Here is a 20,830-nt window from a genome sequence, read left to right as displayed (position 1 = left end):
AGATACATATTTGGCTGCGGAGATGGGTGCGCGCTTGATGGTTGTATGGGGTGGGCGCACGGGTGTGGATGGGTATTTCCTATTCATTCACTTGTTTAGGGTATTTCATTGTTATAAAGGTTCCATGATGCTTTTTAGATGAGGAAGACGCCTGCCCACACCTCGGCGTATTTGAGCATTCCAGTCCTTGAAGAAGTTCTGGATGCATATTGGGAGATAAGGTTGGATGTACCTTATTGTAAGGGAAGAGCCCGTCTTTCATGCAGGAGGAGGCATGAGATTGGCTCAGACGCGTGGATGCTGGGAGTGGGAGTGGACCTGGGGAATTATGAACTGCACTGAGAATCGTTGGTCTTGAGTGCGCTGTGAAAACATAGCAAGTCTGTATGAAACCTCAGGTGATGAGGGTGACATCCCAGAAGTTTGAGTCCTGCCTGTACAAGGATCTGCCCTCCAATCTGTTGTTGCTGGCCGTGTGGGTTTCATGTAGATTAAGGGATGCCAACCTTCGACGTCATGATGGTTAGTGTGCCTGGAAGACATTAGCACCCTAAACTCGGGTGTGGCCATGCAGACCCTTATTTACTTGATCTGTCCGTGTTGCGCAAGTGGCTTGGTTGAGGAACCTGTGTAGATGGAATTGCAGTAGCCCACTTGGGACGTTGCCACGCTTCCCCCTTGTGGATCAAAGCGATGTTGGGTGGGAGGAGGGAAAGTAGTGAGAGTACCTTGGAGGCGTCAGGTGATGGAGACATGCATTGCACTTGCCTGCATCAGCTTGACATGTAGACTGCAGTCATACTGGAATACGCCACACCTACGTTGCATACCTTCTCTGCAGGGGAAAGCCCCAGTGAACAGGGAGAGGGAATGGTGCCACTGCGCCCTTACGCTGGATTTCTGCGATGGATCCATTTGGGGCCGAATAGATGTTGTTGGACGCAGAGCGGTGCATGCCTCTGCCATTCAACCATTTTGTGATCAGGGTCTATACACTGAGGATATTTCAAAGCAATATTATGGGCTTCGATAATGCAAGAGAGTGAGGCCATGTAACCAATGAACATGGCCCTTGAGAGCTATGATCTCAGGCGATTCCGGTAGTATTGGATGGGAAGGAACACGGATGTTTCTGATTTTCCAGAAAATAGATTGAGTCCTAGCATGAGTATCACTCCAACGCCATTGACCCATGTGTGGCGATCAAGTACCACGCTGGTGTCAGTTGTTTTAAAGGCTTCTGAAAAGTTTGAGCAAAGAGGCATGACTTCAATGGGGCTGCCTGGCCACCCTTCCCTGGTGGTGCCTCAAACTGTTGCACTCTGTAGCCTTCCTGCATTTCCTATCCTGGTGCTTTGCACCCCTTTGGGAGCAAGGGCAAGGTGCTATTTAACACCTTGCCCTTCATTCTTATTGCTCCTGCTGGCAACGGTGTGTCTGCCTTTGGGCAGGACATGCAACGGAGGAGGGGAAGAGAGGGAGCAGCTGCCTGTGTAAGCTCAGTGCTAAGGCAGCCCCTGCCCTCCCCCTTTCTGGCAGCCATGGGGCACAGGTTACCTGCCCCCGCCAGTTACACTTTGGCGCTGGCCAGAACAGAGGATGAGTCCATTCGTTGTTTGCCAAACAGCAGCTGGAGGTGCCTGTTAAATTGTGTAATCTGTTGTGTAGGTGGAGAGTCACCTTGATGGGCATCGGCATCGTGTTAGGTATTTGTTGTGTACATGGATGAGCATACAGAGAGCCATGTGAATGTTTTGTTTATATGTTGATGTGTGGGTGGGTGTGTTGCGAGAGGTATGTGTAAGAGTGGACCAGTGGGTAAAAAGGCAGTCATTTGGAAGTGTGGGGGCATATTCAAGCTGAAGAATACGGATGCGTATTAGGGAGTTTATGAAGGAGATGTGTGTAGGTGGGGTGTATCCTTCTATACACAAACCAGTGTGTGGAATTTGACACTTACTAAGAAAGACAACAGCATGTCGACGGTAGAGGTGAGGTATTTATCCACTCCGAGCTGGCAAGGGAGAACCAGCTGGTGCATTGGCAACTTAGCACATTCACTGTGCATCACCTTCTTAATGTAATCCTGTGGGGGCAAAATGACACTGATCAGCTACACAGACACACTGTGGTGACATTAGCAAACACACCCGAGTGAGTATCCGCGCACACACGCACACACCACACACGGGCATACAGACAAGTGAGACCATTTCATATAATGTGCTATACAAGCATGCAGCCACACCCCTAGACACTGAGTGAATACCCTAAACCGCCACCCTCCACCTGATCTCCAGAGCCCTAAAGTTATCATGTATTCTGTTTAAAACCCTTTCTCCCCAACATAAGAGCCGCAATAGCTATGCATGACCCTCCCATACTAAATTTTTTTAAACATACTTTTGTTCAGGGGAAAGAGGGGTGCCTGATGCAGCCCCACAAATATATGATGCGCCGTCTCTGGCACTCTTGCTCCTTTGCCCCCACTTATCTTAGGTGTTAGTTACCTGCAGACTCCCATCCTTCACCATCGCTCCAGCCGTTGTCACAATCAGCTTACAATTATCGCACAAGGTGTCCTAAGGGAGAGACAGAGCACGGTCAGAAGAACAGCTCAGGGAGTCGCAGCTCCCCACCCAGCTACAGACCACACCATAGGTGGACTGGCCTGTTGGGATGCTGGGAGAATCCCCAGCAGGCTTGAGCAACCTTCCACGGCCAACCTTGACCAATGGCAGAGTACATGTACATGGCATGTCAATGACCATAAAAGCAGGGCATAGTAATGTGACTTAGACTTAGTGACCTAGTGGCCAGCCAATGTGGGAGAAGGGAATGAGTAGGAAATTCTAGCTTTACCCCATAGACAGGCCCACCTATGACCTACGATCAATTAAAAAAAACAGATATTTTGAAAAAATACGATTTCTTTGTGTTGCTGATTGCATTCTCCCTCGACTTTAAGTTACTTTCTTGGTAGTCTGGCAAAAAATAAAGATTGTTATTTTCTTTCACATTTTTTACAACATACCATTCGATTGCTATTGTTTCATAAAATGATAGGTGTTTAAAGTTAACATTTCCCTGTACCCAATAGTTCCAACTATGAAAGATGGGGCAGCTAATGTGGCCATGGTTAGTTTGAGATATCGGATCTTAGAGAATTTAGAGCCATCTCACAGGCTCATCACTCCATGCACGAGGCCATGTTGTGACGGATCAACCCCTGGGGCACCAGTGGTCCAGGGATGAATATCGGTTTCTAAACCACCAATCAGTCCCACACCTCTAGTACACCAGTAGGGATCCGAACAGATTGGGAATACAAGGAAATGATAAACCTCCTTGTCCAATTTTGGTAATGTGTACGGAACGGCAGGCTTATCTCCGCAAGGTCATGGATCGTTGGTTAGTTGCAACACAGCGAAAATAGAATTTTTACCCAATGATAAAAGGAACTGTCCAGTCAAGGTTGTATACAGATATCTACTTTATTATTATTACAACAGACAGTTCTAGCACACTACAAAATACAACCCACCCTGTAAAGGAATAAAGAGGACAGTTTTACGAAGGAAAGGGATGCACTCTGGATACTGAAAGGAGGGTAGTTGGTAAAACAATCAGTCTTAACTGTTCACGGTTATTTGGCTTCAGCACCAAGGGAGCAAGGGGTCGTAAATGTCACTAGGGGCCTTTGGAGAAGGACCAGTGGGACAGAACCACAATGTACCTGGTGCTTGAGATGATCTTGATGCTCAGCAGTGTCAAGTCGGTTCCAGGAGGCTTTGCAGCTCCTGGGACAGAGTTCAAGATGTGAGACAGCTGCAGGTTTCAGGCGGCAGGCAGTTCGGCATGCAAGGCTGGATGGATGGCTGCAGGCTGGCCTACACAGCGGCTCAGGGTCAGGAATCATTGTCTCAGTGCTGGTTGGTGGATCTGGAATGGTGGTCGAGTCATCTCGGACGGCTTTAGTGACTGCAGCGTGACAGCAGTCAGTGGTGGAGCCGGTCGCGGTTCGAGGGCTCGACTGTATCGAAAATGTCCTTAAAAGATGGAGCCTGGATGATGCTTGTTGTGGCACTCCTCCTAGCTTTTACGCAGGGCTTGTGTCGTCCTTTAAGCTGAATGTCCCAAAGCTGAGTAGAGTGTTTTCAGACAACAGTCTTGTCCTTTGTTCAGAGACTCTGTGGCACTTCCCATCTAGTAATCTTGCTGGCAGAACCTAGAAGGGCATGCTGTGTGCTGCCTGGGTAACAGTTCTGGAGCTGCTGGATGGGTCTTCTGAGTCCCGTATCTCCCTTTCTTCTCTGGGAGATGTTTAGGGGATGGATCTTGCTTCCTTCTTGGAAATCCTGGCCTTTCTTCACTGGCGGAAGATGTAAGGCAGACTGCACCTTCAGCCAGGGTCCAAATGAGTCCTTCTTCTTACTCCTTTCAAAGTCGTTGGATGATCTGCTAAGTGAGGTGGTCAGCCCTGGTGATTGGTGCAGGCTATGCCTACCTTAATGAAGCAATCTTGGGTCCCCACCAACAATCTTCTGTTATGTGTGATGTCATAACCAGAATGCTTTGCAAGATCAAAGGTAAGGGGTGACAACATGTACTACTAAGTCCCACCCATGTCCCTGTCTGTTGTGGATCAAAGTGTCTCTCTGGTTCATTTAGCTCTCTGTGGTGACTCCTGATCAAAGGGCAGGTCTCTCTTGAAGTTTGTAGTGAGAATAGACTTTCTGTCTCCATCAAATCACATACTTCCTCCCTCTGAAAGGGGGTTCCCTGCAGGGGTTGCCTATTGTAAACAGTTGTCCCAGACATGACATTCACTGCCCTTTATACAGAGGGGTGGGAGCTATATTCAAGCTGACACATTGCATATTAAAGAGGCGTTGGTGTTTCTTGTCCCTTGTGTTAGTCCCATCAGTACGTGCTGCCACCACACAGACCTTTGACAATAAAACAGGCTAGATCCTTGGAGCCTTTGATAGTTTGATTAGACTGGCCATGGCTGGAGGAAGGTGTTGCCTTCCCTCTCCAGGGATGCTTTGGTGTACCTGTGGCTGTCACATTCCAGCTAAATGTGACAGGGAGGACTGCACCTGTAGAGTCTGTCCCTCCAGAGTCCACTTGACTATGTGTTTGTTTTGCGGGGAGCATAGGAAAATGTGTGCGGATTAGCCCCACACATTTTGTGAGGTTGATCTCCCATCATTCGTTCTAATTACAAAACTTCAAAAAAGCCCAGGCAAGTGCACACTCCCCGTGCGGATGGTCGAATTCCTCATACATTTCACGACAATTGCAATGAACTGTGTTTTCACCAAATTAGGGGGGAGCCTTTACCTGACATATACCATTCGTTAATACATGAACACAACCAATAGGTAAGCTGTTTTCTAGCCTCTTTCTCTCCATAAAAACAGACGTATACTTGAAACAAAAAAGGGAGTAAAACTACTACCAACAAAACATAGAAAACACACACACATAGGAGTCTCCCCCTTCATTTCCCACAAAATGTTCTACCGGTCTGTTCAGCTCAGCCAGAAGAGCTGTGCCACAGGAAAGCGATCTGCAATTATTAATGCCTGACCTGAAGATGAACATTAAAAAAAATATATATTTTTTCAGGTTTTTTTTGCAATACATTTAACATAAAACAATCAACAATTTGGCTGATACAGTTATTCTTGGCAAACCTTACCAACGTTAACCTCCACAATTCAAATTGAGCAGGTTTCAAGTAGAGTAGCCGCCCCCCCCCTCTTTTTCCCCCTCCCACTATAAACTGCAGTTCTTGATATTCCGGGCTACCCATATTCATGGTGGCCCCAAATCTGGTGTTGTCATCAATTTGTTAAGCATTTTTCCCCAATCCAGGCCTCTACCCTCTTCCCCATTTGTTTCATCGTGCCCTTTCAAAATCTGTGTTTCGGCCATCCCCCAATGATGCACATCTCTCGGCCAAGATTGTACTGATGGGCCCCCTAGACTTTTCCAAGATATCGCTATCCTCTGCTTGGCTAATAGGAACAGGAGGTTTACCACTGTTTTCCTCATTTTGGCACGTTTCCCTCCAGGCACTAGTCCCCACAAGCATGTCTCCGGCATGCGTTCATATACACTATGCGTCCAGGAGTTTGATTTTGCCCCCACCTCCACCCAAAACATTTAAATCGTTGTGCAATCCCATATCATATGCCAGAATCCTGCCGATACTTCCTCACAGCTGGGACATCCATGCAGGTTTTGTGGGCTTCTCTTATGGAGCCTAGATGGAGTCATGTACACTCTATGTACAAAAATTATATTGGATTAAACGAAACCTTGCATTCCTAGGCACCTTCTTAACCTGCTCCCAGATCCGAGTCTACTGTCCCTCAGATATCTCACACCCCATATCTTGTTCCCACTTTTCTTTTATCCACATCTCCGGTCTCTGTTTCTGTTCCCTGTTTCTGCTCCCCAAACCCCTTGTACAGAGTTGAGATAACTTCTCTGTTCTCGCCCACATCTAACACTTGTAGTAGGGGGTTCAGTTCAGGCTCCGCTGGGATTTTGGTCCATTAATCTGCTAATCGCTTCACCAATCTAGCATAACCCAAGAAGGCTCCGCTAGGCATATCATACTGTTGACTCTACTGCTCAAACATTAGTAATTTCCCTTCCATATAAAGGTCCCCTGCCCTGATGTAACCTTTACTGCACAATTTACAAAGATTAACTTTAAGGCAGAACACCATTTTTTTATTTGCATGAATCATTAGGTGCAAATGTGATATCTGGTTCTGAAGGCCCTAAAAATGTCCCCCATTGGATGTGCGATTTATTTTTTCATCCCCTCATAATTATAGATACATTCATAATACAATAAATCATGTAACGGGTAAAAAGCTGGGCGGGCATCAGCGATGGCTACCATAGTAACAGTGACGCAGAAGAAGCACCAATAGCATGAGGGGTTCTGATTTTCAGATTTTTGTCGGTTTGCTCCTCGCCTTGAAGTGGTGGCGTTTGCAGAGAATCGTCTGGCAGTCACCCCTGTTTTTACAGGCAGTCCTTGGGGCAAAGAGGCGGTGTGTGCATGGTGTGATGGTGTGCCATTGGCCTGGAGGTACTTGGCGGCTGAGGGTTGTAAATATTTTTAGGCGAGGTATCGGGTTTTGAATGCCACTCTCTCATTACTGGTTGCCACTGAATTCTGCGTAGGTGACTGGCTTGTGGCTGGCATTTGAGGCCAAAGAGGTGGTCTTATGTGGCATTTTGGATCAATGCTTGTGCGTTCCCTTGGTGTGGCCTGCCTAGAGCCCACCATGGAGAACCCTGCCATAGTCAGGGGGCAAGATGTTAGCACTGATGTGTTGGGATTTCCTGGGCCGTTTCATTTGGAAGTTGGCTGCTACTATCACTACTTGCACTTAAGCATTTAGGCTCAGCTCAGTGTCCCGCTGCGCCCTGTGTGTTTGATGCCAATGGATAATAAGTCATAGGTACACTTGGCATCTGTTGCTAGTATCGGAGCAAACAGTGGTAGTATCTTGGCATATAATACCAATACCACCAGTAGCGCATCCGGAATGCCCATGCAATGCTCAGTTATTTTATTTTATTTATTTTTTGTATTTGTAAAGCGCACTACAGCCCAAGGGCATTGAGGCGCTGTTGCATGAAGGTGTCTTAGTTACAGGGTACCAGGGTTTGCTTGTGGGTTACAGAGAGCAAAAACCTCGGCATAATGCAGTGAAACAGGTACATGGCAAATTAGTAATGCAAAATCATAACTCATAGCATAGCAGCGATGTTACAGTGGATGGGTGTAGTGATAACAGAAGATGGAGGGAAAAACAATCTCTGATGCCCCTTTATACAAACAACAATGTTTTGATGGCTTTCCTGAAGGCTGTGTGTGATTCAATGCTCCTTACGTGCGGTGGTAGAGAGTTCCATTGAGTCGCAGCGATGAAAGGGAAGCTGGATCCTCCTACACAGGTCCTCAAAGTTTTGGGAATGGTGACCATGTTCGTGCAAGCCGTTCTGATGGGTCTGTCCGTGGTGGGTTTAACAAATCTCTGGGAGAGGTACCCAGCCAAACACCCCCTCAGCATTGCCACTGCTTCTTGGTACATGGTGCACTAAAGTGAACCACTTGTAAATGCAGCATGACAGGACCTTGTACAATGTTCGGGTGGCTTCCGCGGCCCACTTTTCCCTGCCCCCTTTATTGTGGTGGAGTGTTGCTGAGTGTTTTTGTGTTTCTGTGCTTTCGAACCGATCCTCCAAGTCTCTCTCAGTTTTGCGGGAGAACCACTGTAATGGTGTCTTTGGAGGACTACGAAGAGGATTGCTACCTGTTGGGCTGTGGTAAGAGGTATTAAAGCAACTGCCCGCGTATACTGCTTAATTCAATTTAACTTGGCTTGAAGCTCGCTATAAGTGTGCATTTGCAGCAGTGGATAGGGTGGGACTCACCGTGGACAGGAACTTGCCTGTGGTTTAGTGGTCCACGCCTTCCATGTGTGATCTGTGGAGCGGGAAGAACACTGTTGCTATGCCTAAGGATCAGATTTCCAGCGTGGATGTACTTGCAACCATTAGCCATCACCTTCCAAAGTCACCGGGTGAAGGACCCTCTTTAGTCTTGCAAGAGACTTGTGAACTCACTGCAACAGTGAGTGCTCCCCGGGCTTGTACCGCTCTCTTACCTCCATGTAAAGGTGTGAACAGAGGAACTAGGGCTATGCAAGAAACAAAGATTACAACATTCTCTGCCCCGGTAAAGGTGGCATCGCCGCTGGTGTGTGGGCCAAGAAAAAGCTGTCTTGCCATTTACATGTTGATTGAAGTGCCTTAAGCTCGGAACTTGCTGACCAGGGAGCACATTTGGCGATAACACAGATACATCATAATTCCCCCTATCCCCAGGTGACTTTAATACAAATGTATCAGCCTCCTTACCACGATCACCGGAGTCGGTGAACAATGCCAGTCTCATGGATGCTCCTCCAGATCTGACACACAGAACTTTGGTTGACTCATTTACTTCATCGTTAGTGTACACTCCTCTCTCACTTCCCCTGTGGAGGATCTCCACTGTAATGCATCGCTTAAATCAAAATAATTGTGATACTCAAGATAAAGATTTGGTGGAAATTAATCAAGTTTTGTGCATCTTGGTATCACTTTACGAAAATATCAAAATATTGGCAGGTGCCAGCTTTGGAGTGGAATTCTGCCTGGTCTTACACTGCCCACTGGAAGCAAAGCAGGAGCTGGCAGATTGCGAGGAGCCCAAATCCCAGAATCCTCAAAGATCCACAGATGCAAGTGAGTGTGCCGTGTGCATGGTAACGTTTGGGGGTTGGGGAATGTAAGAAATGTAAGAAACAGTCAAGTTGATAAAGGATATCCCTTGACAAGGTCTTGGAAGGCTGCGCATTAGGGCCCCGGAGGGCCCAACCTTCATTTGAGGGTAGAATAAAAGAGATACAGAGCTAAGGAAAAACCGGAAGACAGATGTATTTTATTGTGTTGTATTGTGTTTTAATTGATTAAATTATTGATTGCCGGCATTGTGTTGTGTTGTAAGGTAGGTCCTGTAGAGGTGTTTTTCCTTGTGTGTTGTGAGCGTAGCAGATAGTATTCTTTGATAGAAGTTGATGGGGTGAGTATGAACATTTAGATTGTGAGCCGATTTTGTTGTTGTGACCCAGAGTTAGGATTTGGACATTGGGGTGTGGCCCCAGCCAATGAAAACTGATTTTATGGTGGTGTATATTTGAAGTTGGGAGGAGGTGTGAGTAAGGGAAAAGTGTGAGAGAATTGTGAAGAATATTTTTCTTATTATTATTGGTAAGCTGACCACTATTTGTATTGTTTATTCTGTGTAAGCGACAGGCTGCACGCTGCTTAAAAGTTGTCACCATGTCATTTACCCCAATAATTCACCTATGCAAAGCGTTCCCGAGATATAGTACTGAAATCATTAAGTATCATGCTGACTGGGTGAAAGGGACTGCTGGAAAGATGTACATGTCATGGCCACAAGAAGGCACTCACTCGAAAGATGTACTCCAACATATGTGCACATACCTACAGGCCATACACAAGGGCAAGAAGCTTAAGAACAGGCTAGGTATATTAGAGCTCTGGCAGGCCTTTGAGGAAGAGACAGAGGGACCTAAGAAGAAATGGATGCTTAATATGTGTGAGGGGCAGAGCGAGCAGCCCACAGGACCGCTGCCTCGTCCTTCTGAGGAGAGCGCTCACACACCGCCAACAGCCCCACCATCTCCAACTGAGGCAGGCATCCTACACACAACCCACAGTACCGCCTCCGTATGAGGAGAGCACACCAGCCCCGAGCATCCCAGGAATATACCCGCTTCAAGCAGCAGTTGCTTCAGATGCTGCTTTGCTTCACCGGTCCCCAAGAGTTGAGGCGTTCCCACACTCCTCCTCCGTTCTGAAATGTTCATGTACATTGTTTGTGTTTTGTTATTGTCTGGGGGTGTGTTGTTCAAACACAACATTCCATTTAAGCACTTCTATTTATTGTTCATTGATGACATGTTTGTCAGCCAATGGCTAGTTCATTTTTAATGTATTGCCTTTTAATATGGTCCTAATTATTTGATGCCACAAATCCCGTCTACTGTGTCTCCGGGGCAGATTTCTGTGGCCAACCCTTGTTTTGTAGTGCCTGCAAAGTTGGTCAATTAACACAAAAAATATGCAAGTGGACCAAAAAAAAAACGTAAACATTTCCCGTTTGTTTCTCAGTCTGACTCTCTTAAATACAGAAATCTATGTTCTTAAAAAAAAGAAAGCAGCAGTTGTACGGTATAGTAATCTCGGATATGAATCTCCTGATGAGGAAAGTGATGATAATAGGAGGAGGGGCGAAATTGGTAAAAGGAAAGGCGCCATTAGTGCCAATGGAGAATGAAGCATGGCACAGCTTAGAGACACCGTTAAGGGAGGAGGAAGAGTATAGAGGGGTACATAGCTTAGAAAAGCAGATAAGAGCAGCTAAGGAAGAGCTCTGTTGAGTGAGAGGCATGCAGATATATGGTCACAGCGTGAGAAGCATACCGATAGCTAATGGAGATAGTGGAGAGACTATGATGGAACCAGAGAAAAGGGTAGGAGGAAAGATATTGTTGAAACTCGATGGGAAAGTCACAGAAAATAATTATGTGAAGGTAGTGGAGTATGAAGAAATGAGGGAAGCAGCCAGGGAGGAATTCAGGAGGGAGACACAGGAAGAGATAGAGCAAAATGCCCAGAGGCAGAAAGAGAGGGAACGGAGAGAAGCAACAGAGAAGATGCTGAGAGAAGAACAGGAAAGGCAAAGAAGGAAAAGGGAGGTAGGAGAAAGGGATGAGTATGTAAAGAGGCTAAATGAGAAGAACATGAGAATGGCAAGAGAAAAGGAAGACATTGAAAAAAATAGGAAGGAGATGAACCAAAATGTGAGCAGAAATAGGATGCTAGAGATGTGGGGAGAAGGGAGTGGGACAATAACCCCAGAGACCAGGGGCAGTGATGTGTTGCCAGAGATAATGAGTGGAACATATGTAAGGAACCTGTTAAGGGAGTGAGTTTTGATCTAATACTTGAGGATAACAAGAGTGAGAAAGTGACAGAGAGACAGATTGGGTAGACATCGATGATGAAGAGGGGGGATAGGAGGCGGTGCAAGTCCCACAAATGGATACCGCAGGACCAGGCATAGGGGAGATAGCAGATTTGCTTTGGCCAAACTTAAGCCTATATCCACCCCTCACATCAGTACTCCCCATAAATGAAGACCATAGATCACCATATTTCTTAAGAAACTTGCCAGAATGCCAGCGACACTGTGTAGCTGAGACATTGAATAGGAGAACTCGCGCAGCATCACCTTTGCGCAAGAAAGGGATAACATAATTCCCACTGCTCCACAAGGGATTAGGGCAGCACCACTATACTCCATGGAATCAGACAAAATAACTTGATGGATGAGCTGCCATCACTCACAGCAGGGGCCGGCAGGTGGATCTACAAGCTACAGCGAGAGCCATCTGGGATAGCAACAGCTACAGGTGACATGAAAAGCCTATTTGCATCCATATTGGGTGACCAGGCAGAGGACATGCGAGCAGGCTATTTTGCAGTGACAGAACATAACACCACTAAATATGACGGGTCACCATTTAATAATTGTAGAGCTAATGTATGGAAGGCACTGGGGGTGCTACTTCCAGACCTATCTGACATGAGCACCATAATGACTAGGAAAATGGGACCTACTGAGGACCTCACTGCCTATATTCAAGACATTAAAGAACGTTGGTGTTTGGAAACTAAAGACCATTGGGATAAAAATATACCAGTGTTTATCATATTTTATGTCAGAGCCTACATGAAGAAGTACAGAGACAGTTAAAAAAAGATTGTGGGGATTGAAATGAAACCATGGTCAGAGAAACCATTTACTATTGTCCATCACTGTAGGTTAAAGCTGGAGAAGGATGAAAAGAAAATAGAGGAAAGGCAAAAGGAAGAGGCAAAATTGGTGTAGAAGAAATTATCCAAAATGGTGGTAGAAGGAGCGGTATTGATAAATACAGGAGACGGGATTAATGGACAGGTTATTTTTCAGGAAGCAGGGAAAGTAGTTTTTACCCCAGAGGAGGAAGAGGATTTGTTCACAGAGAGAGAGGATTTCGTTTTGGAGCAACAAAAGGAGGGTTTGGTGGTGGTGGTCCTGCTGCAAGGACCTGGGGGCACCGGAGCAGTATGTTGGACATGTGAGAAAGTAGGACACATTACACGAGTGTGTAGAAGTAGAGTAGTAATGCAGCAAGGTGCAATGCAGTATGGGCCAAGAGGAGGGATGGCATATCCAGCACTATATGGTGCACCTCAGCAAGACTATGGGTATTATGACTACACACAACATTCACCAGATCAGACACAGAAACAGCAGGTGCAGCAACCACAAGGGCCACAGATACAGCCACAGATAGCACCACAACAACCACAGCTGATGTTGACACAGCAACCACAGAATGCAGTGCAATTGCAACAAGCAGTGACCTAGTGGGATAGTAATATTCTGCCACAGACACCACGGATAGGAGTGATGGTTGTTGGGGGAACCCGTTTGCAGGGACAGGACTGAACATATATCCCCAATAGGACAGCCCACCGAATAGCTTGATGTACCATATCCTATCAGTAACCACTGACCCATTAACAGATACCAAGGGTGGAGGTATCTATAGGCGACCTGACTCGTTTAGGTGACACCTGGGCAACAACATCCTGTGTCAGAGACAGCAAATTTCCAATATCAGGAATATCCATGGACACTTAAGGCTTTTCTGGGGCTACAAATTCAGTTCCTTTCACTGACAGTTTGCCTGTGACAGTAGGAGAGCAGGCAGTAGCTATGCCATTCCTGTATTCCAGGAAGACACATATTAACATATTGGGAAGAGATCTATTGGCAAAACTTAATATGTCAATATCTTTCACAGAGGACGATATAATATTCTCTACACAAGGCATACATTTATAGACAGCAAAGGAATACATACAAGCCTTTCATGGGCAGAAAGTACAGAAGGGAGTATCAGTGGATCCTGAAATATTTTTCTATGGCGTGCAAGTGATGTTATCATGGCTTCCCCGCATTGAGGGACAGCTATTGAGGCTACCCACAGCCTTTTTTATTCAGAACACATATGCCTACAGATGTAACTGAGGGGGAACAGTTTCAATTGAGCTAGAGGTGGCTGTAGTGAGGGAGGATAGAGTGATTTTACACGGCACTGATGAGGAAGGGGTGAGTTGACGCACAGTAATAGCACTTGACGCATCACACAGACTGACCCAGTTGACAGATGATGAGTTGTTTGACTACAGTGACTGTGATGATGAGGTATTGTTTGAGATAAGTATAGCAGGTCAATTGAGAATAGAGTATACAGGGGTGCCACAACAAATAATGCTAGCTAGAAAAGTACCATAATTTATGGAAGAAGATTTGGCAAGGGTGCCCAGCACACTATGGATGACCAGCCTATATGATGTGGGGTTGTTAAAAGGGATTGGAGCAGTAAAAATAAAATTAAAGAAAGGGACAATTTTACCTCGAGTGAAACAGTATCCAATGTCCAAAGAAGCAGGTCAGGGTATTTATGAAACAATACATTCGCTTATTAAGCAGGGAGTGATAGTGCCATCTCCTTGCAACACTGCTGTATACATAGTAAAAAAAACTCAGGGAGGGTTGTGGAGATTTATTTATTTATTTACTTATTTATCTATTTATTTTACATCTATAGAGAGCATAAAATTCTCGGGCATCACAGGTTAGCAAGATTAGCAAGATTGCGTGACATGCTGCATAAGGCCTGGCTGCATTGCTTTCCGCTGGCTCTTTTTCCCTGCAGCAATCTGCCAGGCTCAGACCAGCACCTGACTCCTTAGGAGTTGGTGACAGGTCACAGGATGCTTGTGCCCATTACCCCGCCCATGTGCGCACAGACAGATGCCCAAAGCACTGCGTCTGTGTTAGGAAATGAGTTACATGACTATTTGATGTCCATGGCTAAATACCTCTCTGTTTCATTTCTTGACAGGAAAGGGAAAGGCAGGGAGGTATCGCTAAACGCTCAGAAGAAGACGAAATAGAATTGAATACTACTGCCGTTGTCAACTTTTTTCTGTGGGTCAACATAGCCAACATAAAATGATACAAGCGTGCCCCCCCCCTACCAAGCTACCAGGATCCTGGATGAGAAGAAAACGAAAACCGACCGAGGACCATAGCTCAAGTGCGTGCTGAACAAGAAACTGATGAGAAAAAGAAACTTGAGAATGCAAGAAATATAAATTAGGTTGCACCACTTGAGGAACATTGACGCTGAACTAACACTGGAACAGTAAGAAAGGAGTTGATGCTGAGGACGTTTTGAATATATCACCAGCACAGTATTTAGGACTATTTTTCACAAGAGCATACATCTATAACAGACTATTATTTCTACTTTTCTATCGTTACATTTTTATTTTGACTATTTTTTATCTTCCACATTTTTATATTTTTATGTTTTTTATCAGCACTATTTGTATATGTTTATATGTTTACGTTCCTTATCAATGAACCACATAATAGTGAAAGTGGTATAAAAAAAAATCTTTTATTATTGTTATGACACTTTATCTGATTGCCTACTTTCTACCTCTTGGGAATGAAGGTGTAATACCAATACAGAGGATTATTTTGTGCCCTTTGTCTCATAAATGGTATCCTCCGCCCTCTGTAATAGAAGGGCAGGAGTAGATAGTGGGCCCAACCGACATCTCCACGTCTACAACAGGGAGTTGGCTAATAGGAAGAAGTGTTTGAGAGCCTCTATTAGACTAATCAAGGCTGGGATGGATTTGACCTTGACTGTACAAGCGGGGTGGATTAGAAGCACCCAGACAAACCTATAGGGGCTGGCGTCGTACCAACCAAAGTGACACAGAAGCTATTTTGTGTCATTATGAAATAAAAACACACACTTTTTTGGGAAGAGAATTAATTATCTTGCTATGGTCCACACAACTCAGCAGACTAATGCAGTTTCGGAGAGGGATTGGGTCTCTCATTTTACGTCTTTACATTCCCTCCCTGAGGTGAAAGGCACAATTATAACCTCAGATTTTGTTCTGATCACTGAGGAAACTGTTTTAAACATCAGTTATGGAAATGTGTAAGAAACCATCACCAAGATCAGTTCCTCCGGTGCTCCGGGCCCAAATAAGGTTTCTAATCTGTTATGAAAGGGTAATCCAGCAGCATGGGCGTCGGCCCTGTCAGTTCTCTTCCAAAGTGTAGTTAACAACCAATATATCCCGAAGTCCTGGTCATCAGTGTAAATTGTGCCCATATACAAAAAGGGAATTAGATCTGACCCGACCAACTCCTGACCTACTGCCATAATAGACGCTGACAGAAAAGCCTTTGCTAGCATGCTACTTCAGCATCTTGAGCTGTGGGTGATGGAGAGTGGGCGCGTTAAGAAATTGCACATAGGTTTCAAAAGACATATGGGCACACAATCGAATGGCCACATTTTAAGATGTATTCTCAGATTTGCTCTACCTGGCCTCAATCGACTTCTTGGCAGCCTTTGATGCTGTGGACCACCGTTTTCTATGGACCAAGCTTAAAAACTGGGGCATCCTGAGTGGTCTTCTGCAGCTGCTTATAGGGCTACACGAGAATTCTAATATCTTAGTTTGCTTGGACCAGACAGGGTCCTTGTCTCCCCAAATTCCAACTTTTCATGGAGTCAGGTAGGGATGCATATTGGCGTCCTGACTGTTTAATCTCTACATGGCTGATATTGGCGGCTACCTTGAGTCTGTTGCCCTAGCTAACCCAAAATTGCATAACATGAAGAAATTGTAGATAGCGCACATTGATGACTTTCTGATTTTTGACCAAACACCCATAGAACTGCAACGCTTAATAGAAGGCTTCTCTACGTTTGTGCAAGCTCACCCCCTTAATAGCAACTCAACTAAGACCAAGGTTATGGCGTGTTCTCACCGGACAAGGGCTAAAACCTTTAGTTGGTGGGTTGGAAATGATCCAGTTGAGAGGGTTGATGCCTTCATTTACCTTGGCTTGCTGATCGCCTCAAAAGCCTGCAAGCCGCAATTGTGTAATTGGCTACAATCCCAAGCCACAGCTCTTGCTAATCAATTCTCCACAGTTGATGCTTGTTTTGGTAAGTTCCCACTGTTGCCATGCATTCACTATTATGAGGGTGAAGTCGTACCCAAGATTCTCTATGGGATAGAAATATACCCTTTATCAGTTTTGGGATACCTTCCTAATCTTGAGGCTTCTATTGGGAAAAGAGCAATGTGTATTCAGGGCTGCGTTCCTGTTCAAGCCATAAGATTTGAGTTAGGCCTGTTTTCTTTGGAAGCGAGAGCTCATTGGAGATACCTTTCTGTGTACAGGAAGATCATGGGCACCGCTTCTGTTTCTCTTTATGCAGATCTAAAAGTCATCCTGCTTGAGAAGGGGAGCAGATGGATACTGGCGCTTGGTGAGTTTTGTAGTGGCCTACTCGCCAAAATAGGCGGCTCACTCTGTGACCTGATTGAGAACCCTTACAGGGTTAGACGCTTATTATACAGTTTACATTGGATCCTGATGACCGAGGATATGCCTAAAATGTCTCCTTAAATCATGTGCTTGGTGATCATAAAAAGCTGGGTACGTTGGCTGCGTACTTGGCGATCTACACCCGCAGACTGTTTCTTCGTTTCCGGTGGAATCTGGTTCGAACCAAGGAGATAATGGTTACATAGTCTCCACTCTCTCTGGATCCAGTCCACTGTAGATTTTGTGAGAACAAAGGCGAAGTGGAAACCTTAGAGCCTTTGCTGGTGTACTTTCTGGTGGTCAAGGGAATGAGATTGAATTTCCTGAAAAAGTTCTTGGTATTCTTACTTTCGTTGGGCGATGAGGTTTGGAGCTGTTGTTTGCCGGGTAGAACTGCCTGCACCGTGGTGGCGGTTACAGGCTTTCTCAAAGCCTTGAGAGTGGATAGTTTGGATGATTGCCTGTAATGAGCTGATCTGGACTTTGGCTAGTGTTTATGAGCTTTCTAACCTTGGTTTTACTGTATTAGTTTAATAGTCTGTTTGAATGTTTTTTCTTATGCTTGATTTGTGCTTTTGTAATTATTAATTGTTTTTTATTGTTAAATGTTATATTTCGTTTATTTTAACCAAATAACAAGAAAGAAAAAAAAAGAAAAGAAACAAAATAAATGGTGGTAAACACACGCTCTGCTTTTCAACGGCATGCCGCACTCATGCTCACCTAACTGTGCACTCAGAGTCCTTTACTCAGAGTCCTTGCCTATGGCCCTGTCCGGCTCATACAAAGTGCAGGGAGATGTGGAGGGGGTACTCACTCTCTCGCCTGATTCCATTCAGAGTACTGAGAGCTAGGGAAAGGGTACTCACTGCCTCGCCTGCTTCCAGAGAGTACAGCACTAGGCAGGGGGTCCCCACTGCCTCGCCTGCTTCTATACAAAGTACACAGAGCTACAGAGAGGCTACTCACTGCCTTGCCTGGATCCATACACAGTGCAGGGAGATGTGGAGGGTGTACTTGTTGAGGAGGTACTCACTCCCTCATCTGATTCCATACAGAGTACCGAGAGCTGGGGAGGAGGTACTCACTGCCTCGCCTGATTCCATGCACAATGCACAGACATGTGGAGGGGGTACTCACTGCCTCGCCTGATTCCATACACAGTGCACAGAGACCTGGAGGGGATACTCACTGCCTCGCCTGATTCCATACACATAGTGCACAGAGATCTGGAGGGGATACTCACTGCCTCGCCTGATTCCATAGAGAGTGCACAGTGTTTGGGAGGAGGTACCCACTGTGCCTAATCCATACAGAGTGCACAGAGCTGGAGGGGGGGGCGCATTACTCCAACTAATTCCCTATTGACTGGGCACTGATTCATGGAGCAGCTACTCACTTCTTCTCTGATACAGACTTTGCACAGTCGCCATAGGAGGTCCTCACTAGTGTCACCTAAACCCAGACTGTGCAGAGAACCACTGCAAAAGAGACGCATTACTCCCACTTGCTTGCATACGACTGGGCCCGGGGCTCTGCTCCCCATCGAATATACACAGCCTGTTCATATAATACACACTGCGAACAAAGATATTACGAAGGCACTCACTGCTCCCTCTTGCTTTCATGCGGAAAGTGCACTGGTCTGTGGTGGAGACCCATGGCTCATACAGAATGTGCACAGAAATGCACGGGACCTACTCTATGCTTCCCCTTGATTCTATGCTGCCTGTGTACAAAGCTTTCTGGCAGGTACTCACTTATACAGACCGTGCATATAGCTGAGAGCAGGCACGTGCATATAGCTGAGAGCAGGCACACAGACTGTGTACATCAGTGGTCGAAGTGAGCGAGAACAGTCTGGAACGGTGTTGCACTACTTTCATTTTTTACAGTTAACAGCTCCACTAGTTTTTGCAACAATTTTCACCATTCCAGAACTCATCTTTATGAAGTTAAAGCACACTTCTCCACTTTACCACTGGATATCAGTTACAGGTAAACTGACATCTATTTCAACTCAATTGGCTGTCAGTCAGCTTGACTGCGACCCTTGCTCCTTTCCTTCCTACTCTGTCCCCCGCCGGAGCCACAGTTCCACTACCTTGTTGGTACACTTCTATCGCTGGTGTACATGGCTATCGAGGAAATCCGGCCTGATTGCATTTGATTTCACGCACCCAGTGCACAGAGCAGTGCGCACTTCCCGGCCTGACCCGAGTCCCAACAGCCTGTGGTCAGAACTGAGCGAGAGACCCTCGCTGACCCCACTCGATTACCCACAGTGCACAGAGCGCCAGACCTAGAGCAGCACTGTGCTCCATACCGACTATGCACGCAGCCACAGAGAAGCCGCTCGCTGCACGCAGGCTATGCACTGCACACAACTCCACAGGTACTCACCGCCTCCAGCTGCTGAGGGTTCCACACGGAGCGCAGGCAGTGCTCCACGGCGCCGCATCTCATGGCCGTCAGCAGGTTCTGACACCAGTGCTTCTCTCCCTGCCCACAGTCTTCCCCGGGAAGGACATTCCCGGCAACAGCTACGAGGAAAAGACAGGGAAATTCATTAACTTAATAAGTATTGTATTGCTCTATGAAATGCATCGGCTCGAGGCGCCCTACTCTCTGTAAAACTAAGAATCCCCCACATCGGTGCCCCACTGTCCGCGCGCAGCCTTCCTGCTGAAATGCTGAAACAGGATTGTGCTTACTAAAACACCGCGCCCAACGCCCAGAACGACCCCTAATGCAGAGCTCCACAGAACTGTGTTAAATACAGAGGAATGCTAAAGAACAATTGCTCCATTACAGATCTGTGCTCACTGCAGAACTGTGCTAAGAAAGAACTGTGCAAAGTACTTGCCTGTGCTTAATACGGAGCCGTACATAATGCAGACTTAAATCAAGAACTGTGGTTAATGCGCAGCTGTGCTTACACCGAGATGTGCTAATATTGGGGTGATCTAATGCGATGCGTAATTATGGCGCAATACAGAGCTGCGCATGACACAGAACTGTGCTAAAAAAGAAATGTACTTAGGCAGAGTTGAGCATCTGTAGAGAGTAACTTGGTAGAGGGCTGTGGGCAGCGCGCGCTGGGGAGGTGAGGGGGTACATGTGCGGCGCGGGCTGTTCTTACCCGAGGTCAGAGCCACGAGGGCGAGCAGCAGTCTTCCGGACCCTGGCATGTTTCCCTCTCTTCTGCCTGTGGGTGTGTGCCCAGCTCTGCACTTATAGACACTGTGAGGATAGAAGGGAGGTGTGGCATCAAGACAGATGAGAGAGACAGACAGACAGAACGAAATCAAACAAAGAAGGGAGCGTTCAACACAGACACACACTGACATGCCACACAGCAGCATGCACGCACTGACATGTCACGCAAAAGCCTGCTCAAGCTGACATGCCACACAGCAGCACGCACGCACGCATGCACTGATATGCCGCCTAGATGCATGCACACACTGACATGCCAAGCAAAAGCATGCTCCCGCTGACATGCCACAGAGCAGCATGCACACACTGTCATGCCAAGCAAAAGCATGCTCCCGCTGACATGCCACAGAGCAGCATGCACACACTGTCATGCCAAGCAAAAGCATGCTCCCGCTGACATGCCACAGAGCAGCACACACACACTGATATGCCACCTAGACGCATGCACAC

General features: G+C 46.3%; 1 protein-coding gene across 1 annotated transcript in view; it reads right to left on the bottom strand.

The window, feature by feature from the left end:
- Nucleotides 1–20,413, bottom strand: part of SFTPB (surfactant protein B) — a 114,500-nt gene extending 94,087 nt beyond the window's left edge. Inside the window, exons 1-4 of the mRNA XM_069619033.1 lie at nt 20,304–20,413; nt 19,565–19,704; nt 2,511–2,582; nt 1,961–2,086 (exon numbers count right to left, since the gene is read on the bottom strand). Coding sequence (XP_069475134.1) covers nt 1,961–2,086; nt 2,511–2,582; nt 19,565–19,704; nt 20,304–20,352 — 387 coding nt within the window. The 5' untranslated portion in view covers nt 20,353–20,413. The remainder of the gene's footprint in view (nt 1–1,960; nt 2,087–2,510; nt 2,583–19,564; nt 19,705–20,303) is intronic.
- Nucleotides 20,414–20,830: the final 417 nt, after the last annotated feature.

Source organism: Ambystoma mexicanum, chromosome 10 (assembly GCF_040938575.1).
Source record: "Ambystoma mexicanum isolate Mex_15411 chromosome 10, UKY_AmexF1_1, whole genome shotgun sequence".
In the NCBI taxonomy this organism is placed as follows: domain Eukaryota; kingdom Metazoa; phylum Chordata; class Amphibia; order Caudata; family Ambystomatidae; genus Ambystoma; species Ambystoma mexicanum.
This window is presented reverse-complemented; position numbering and strand designations above follow the sequence as displayed.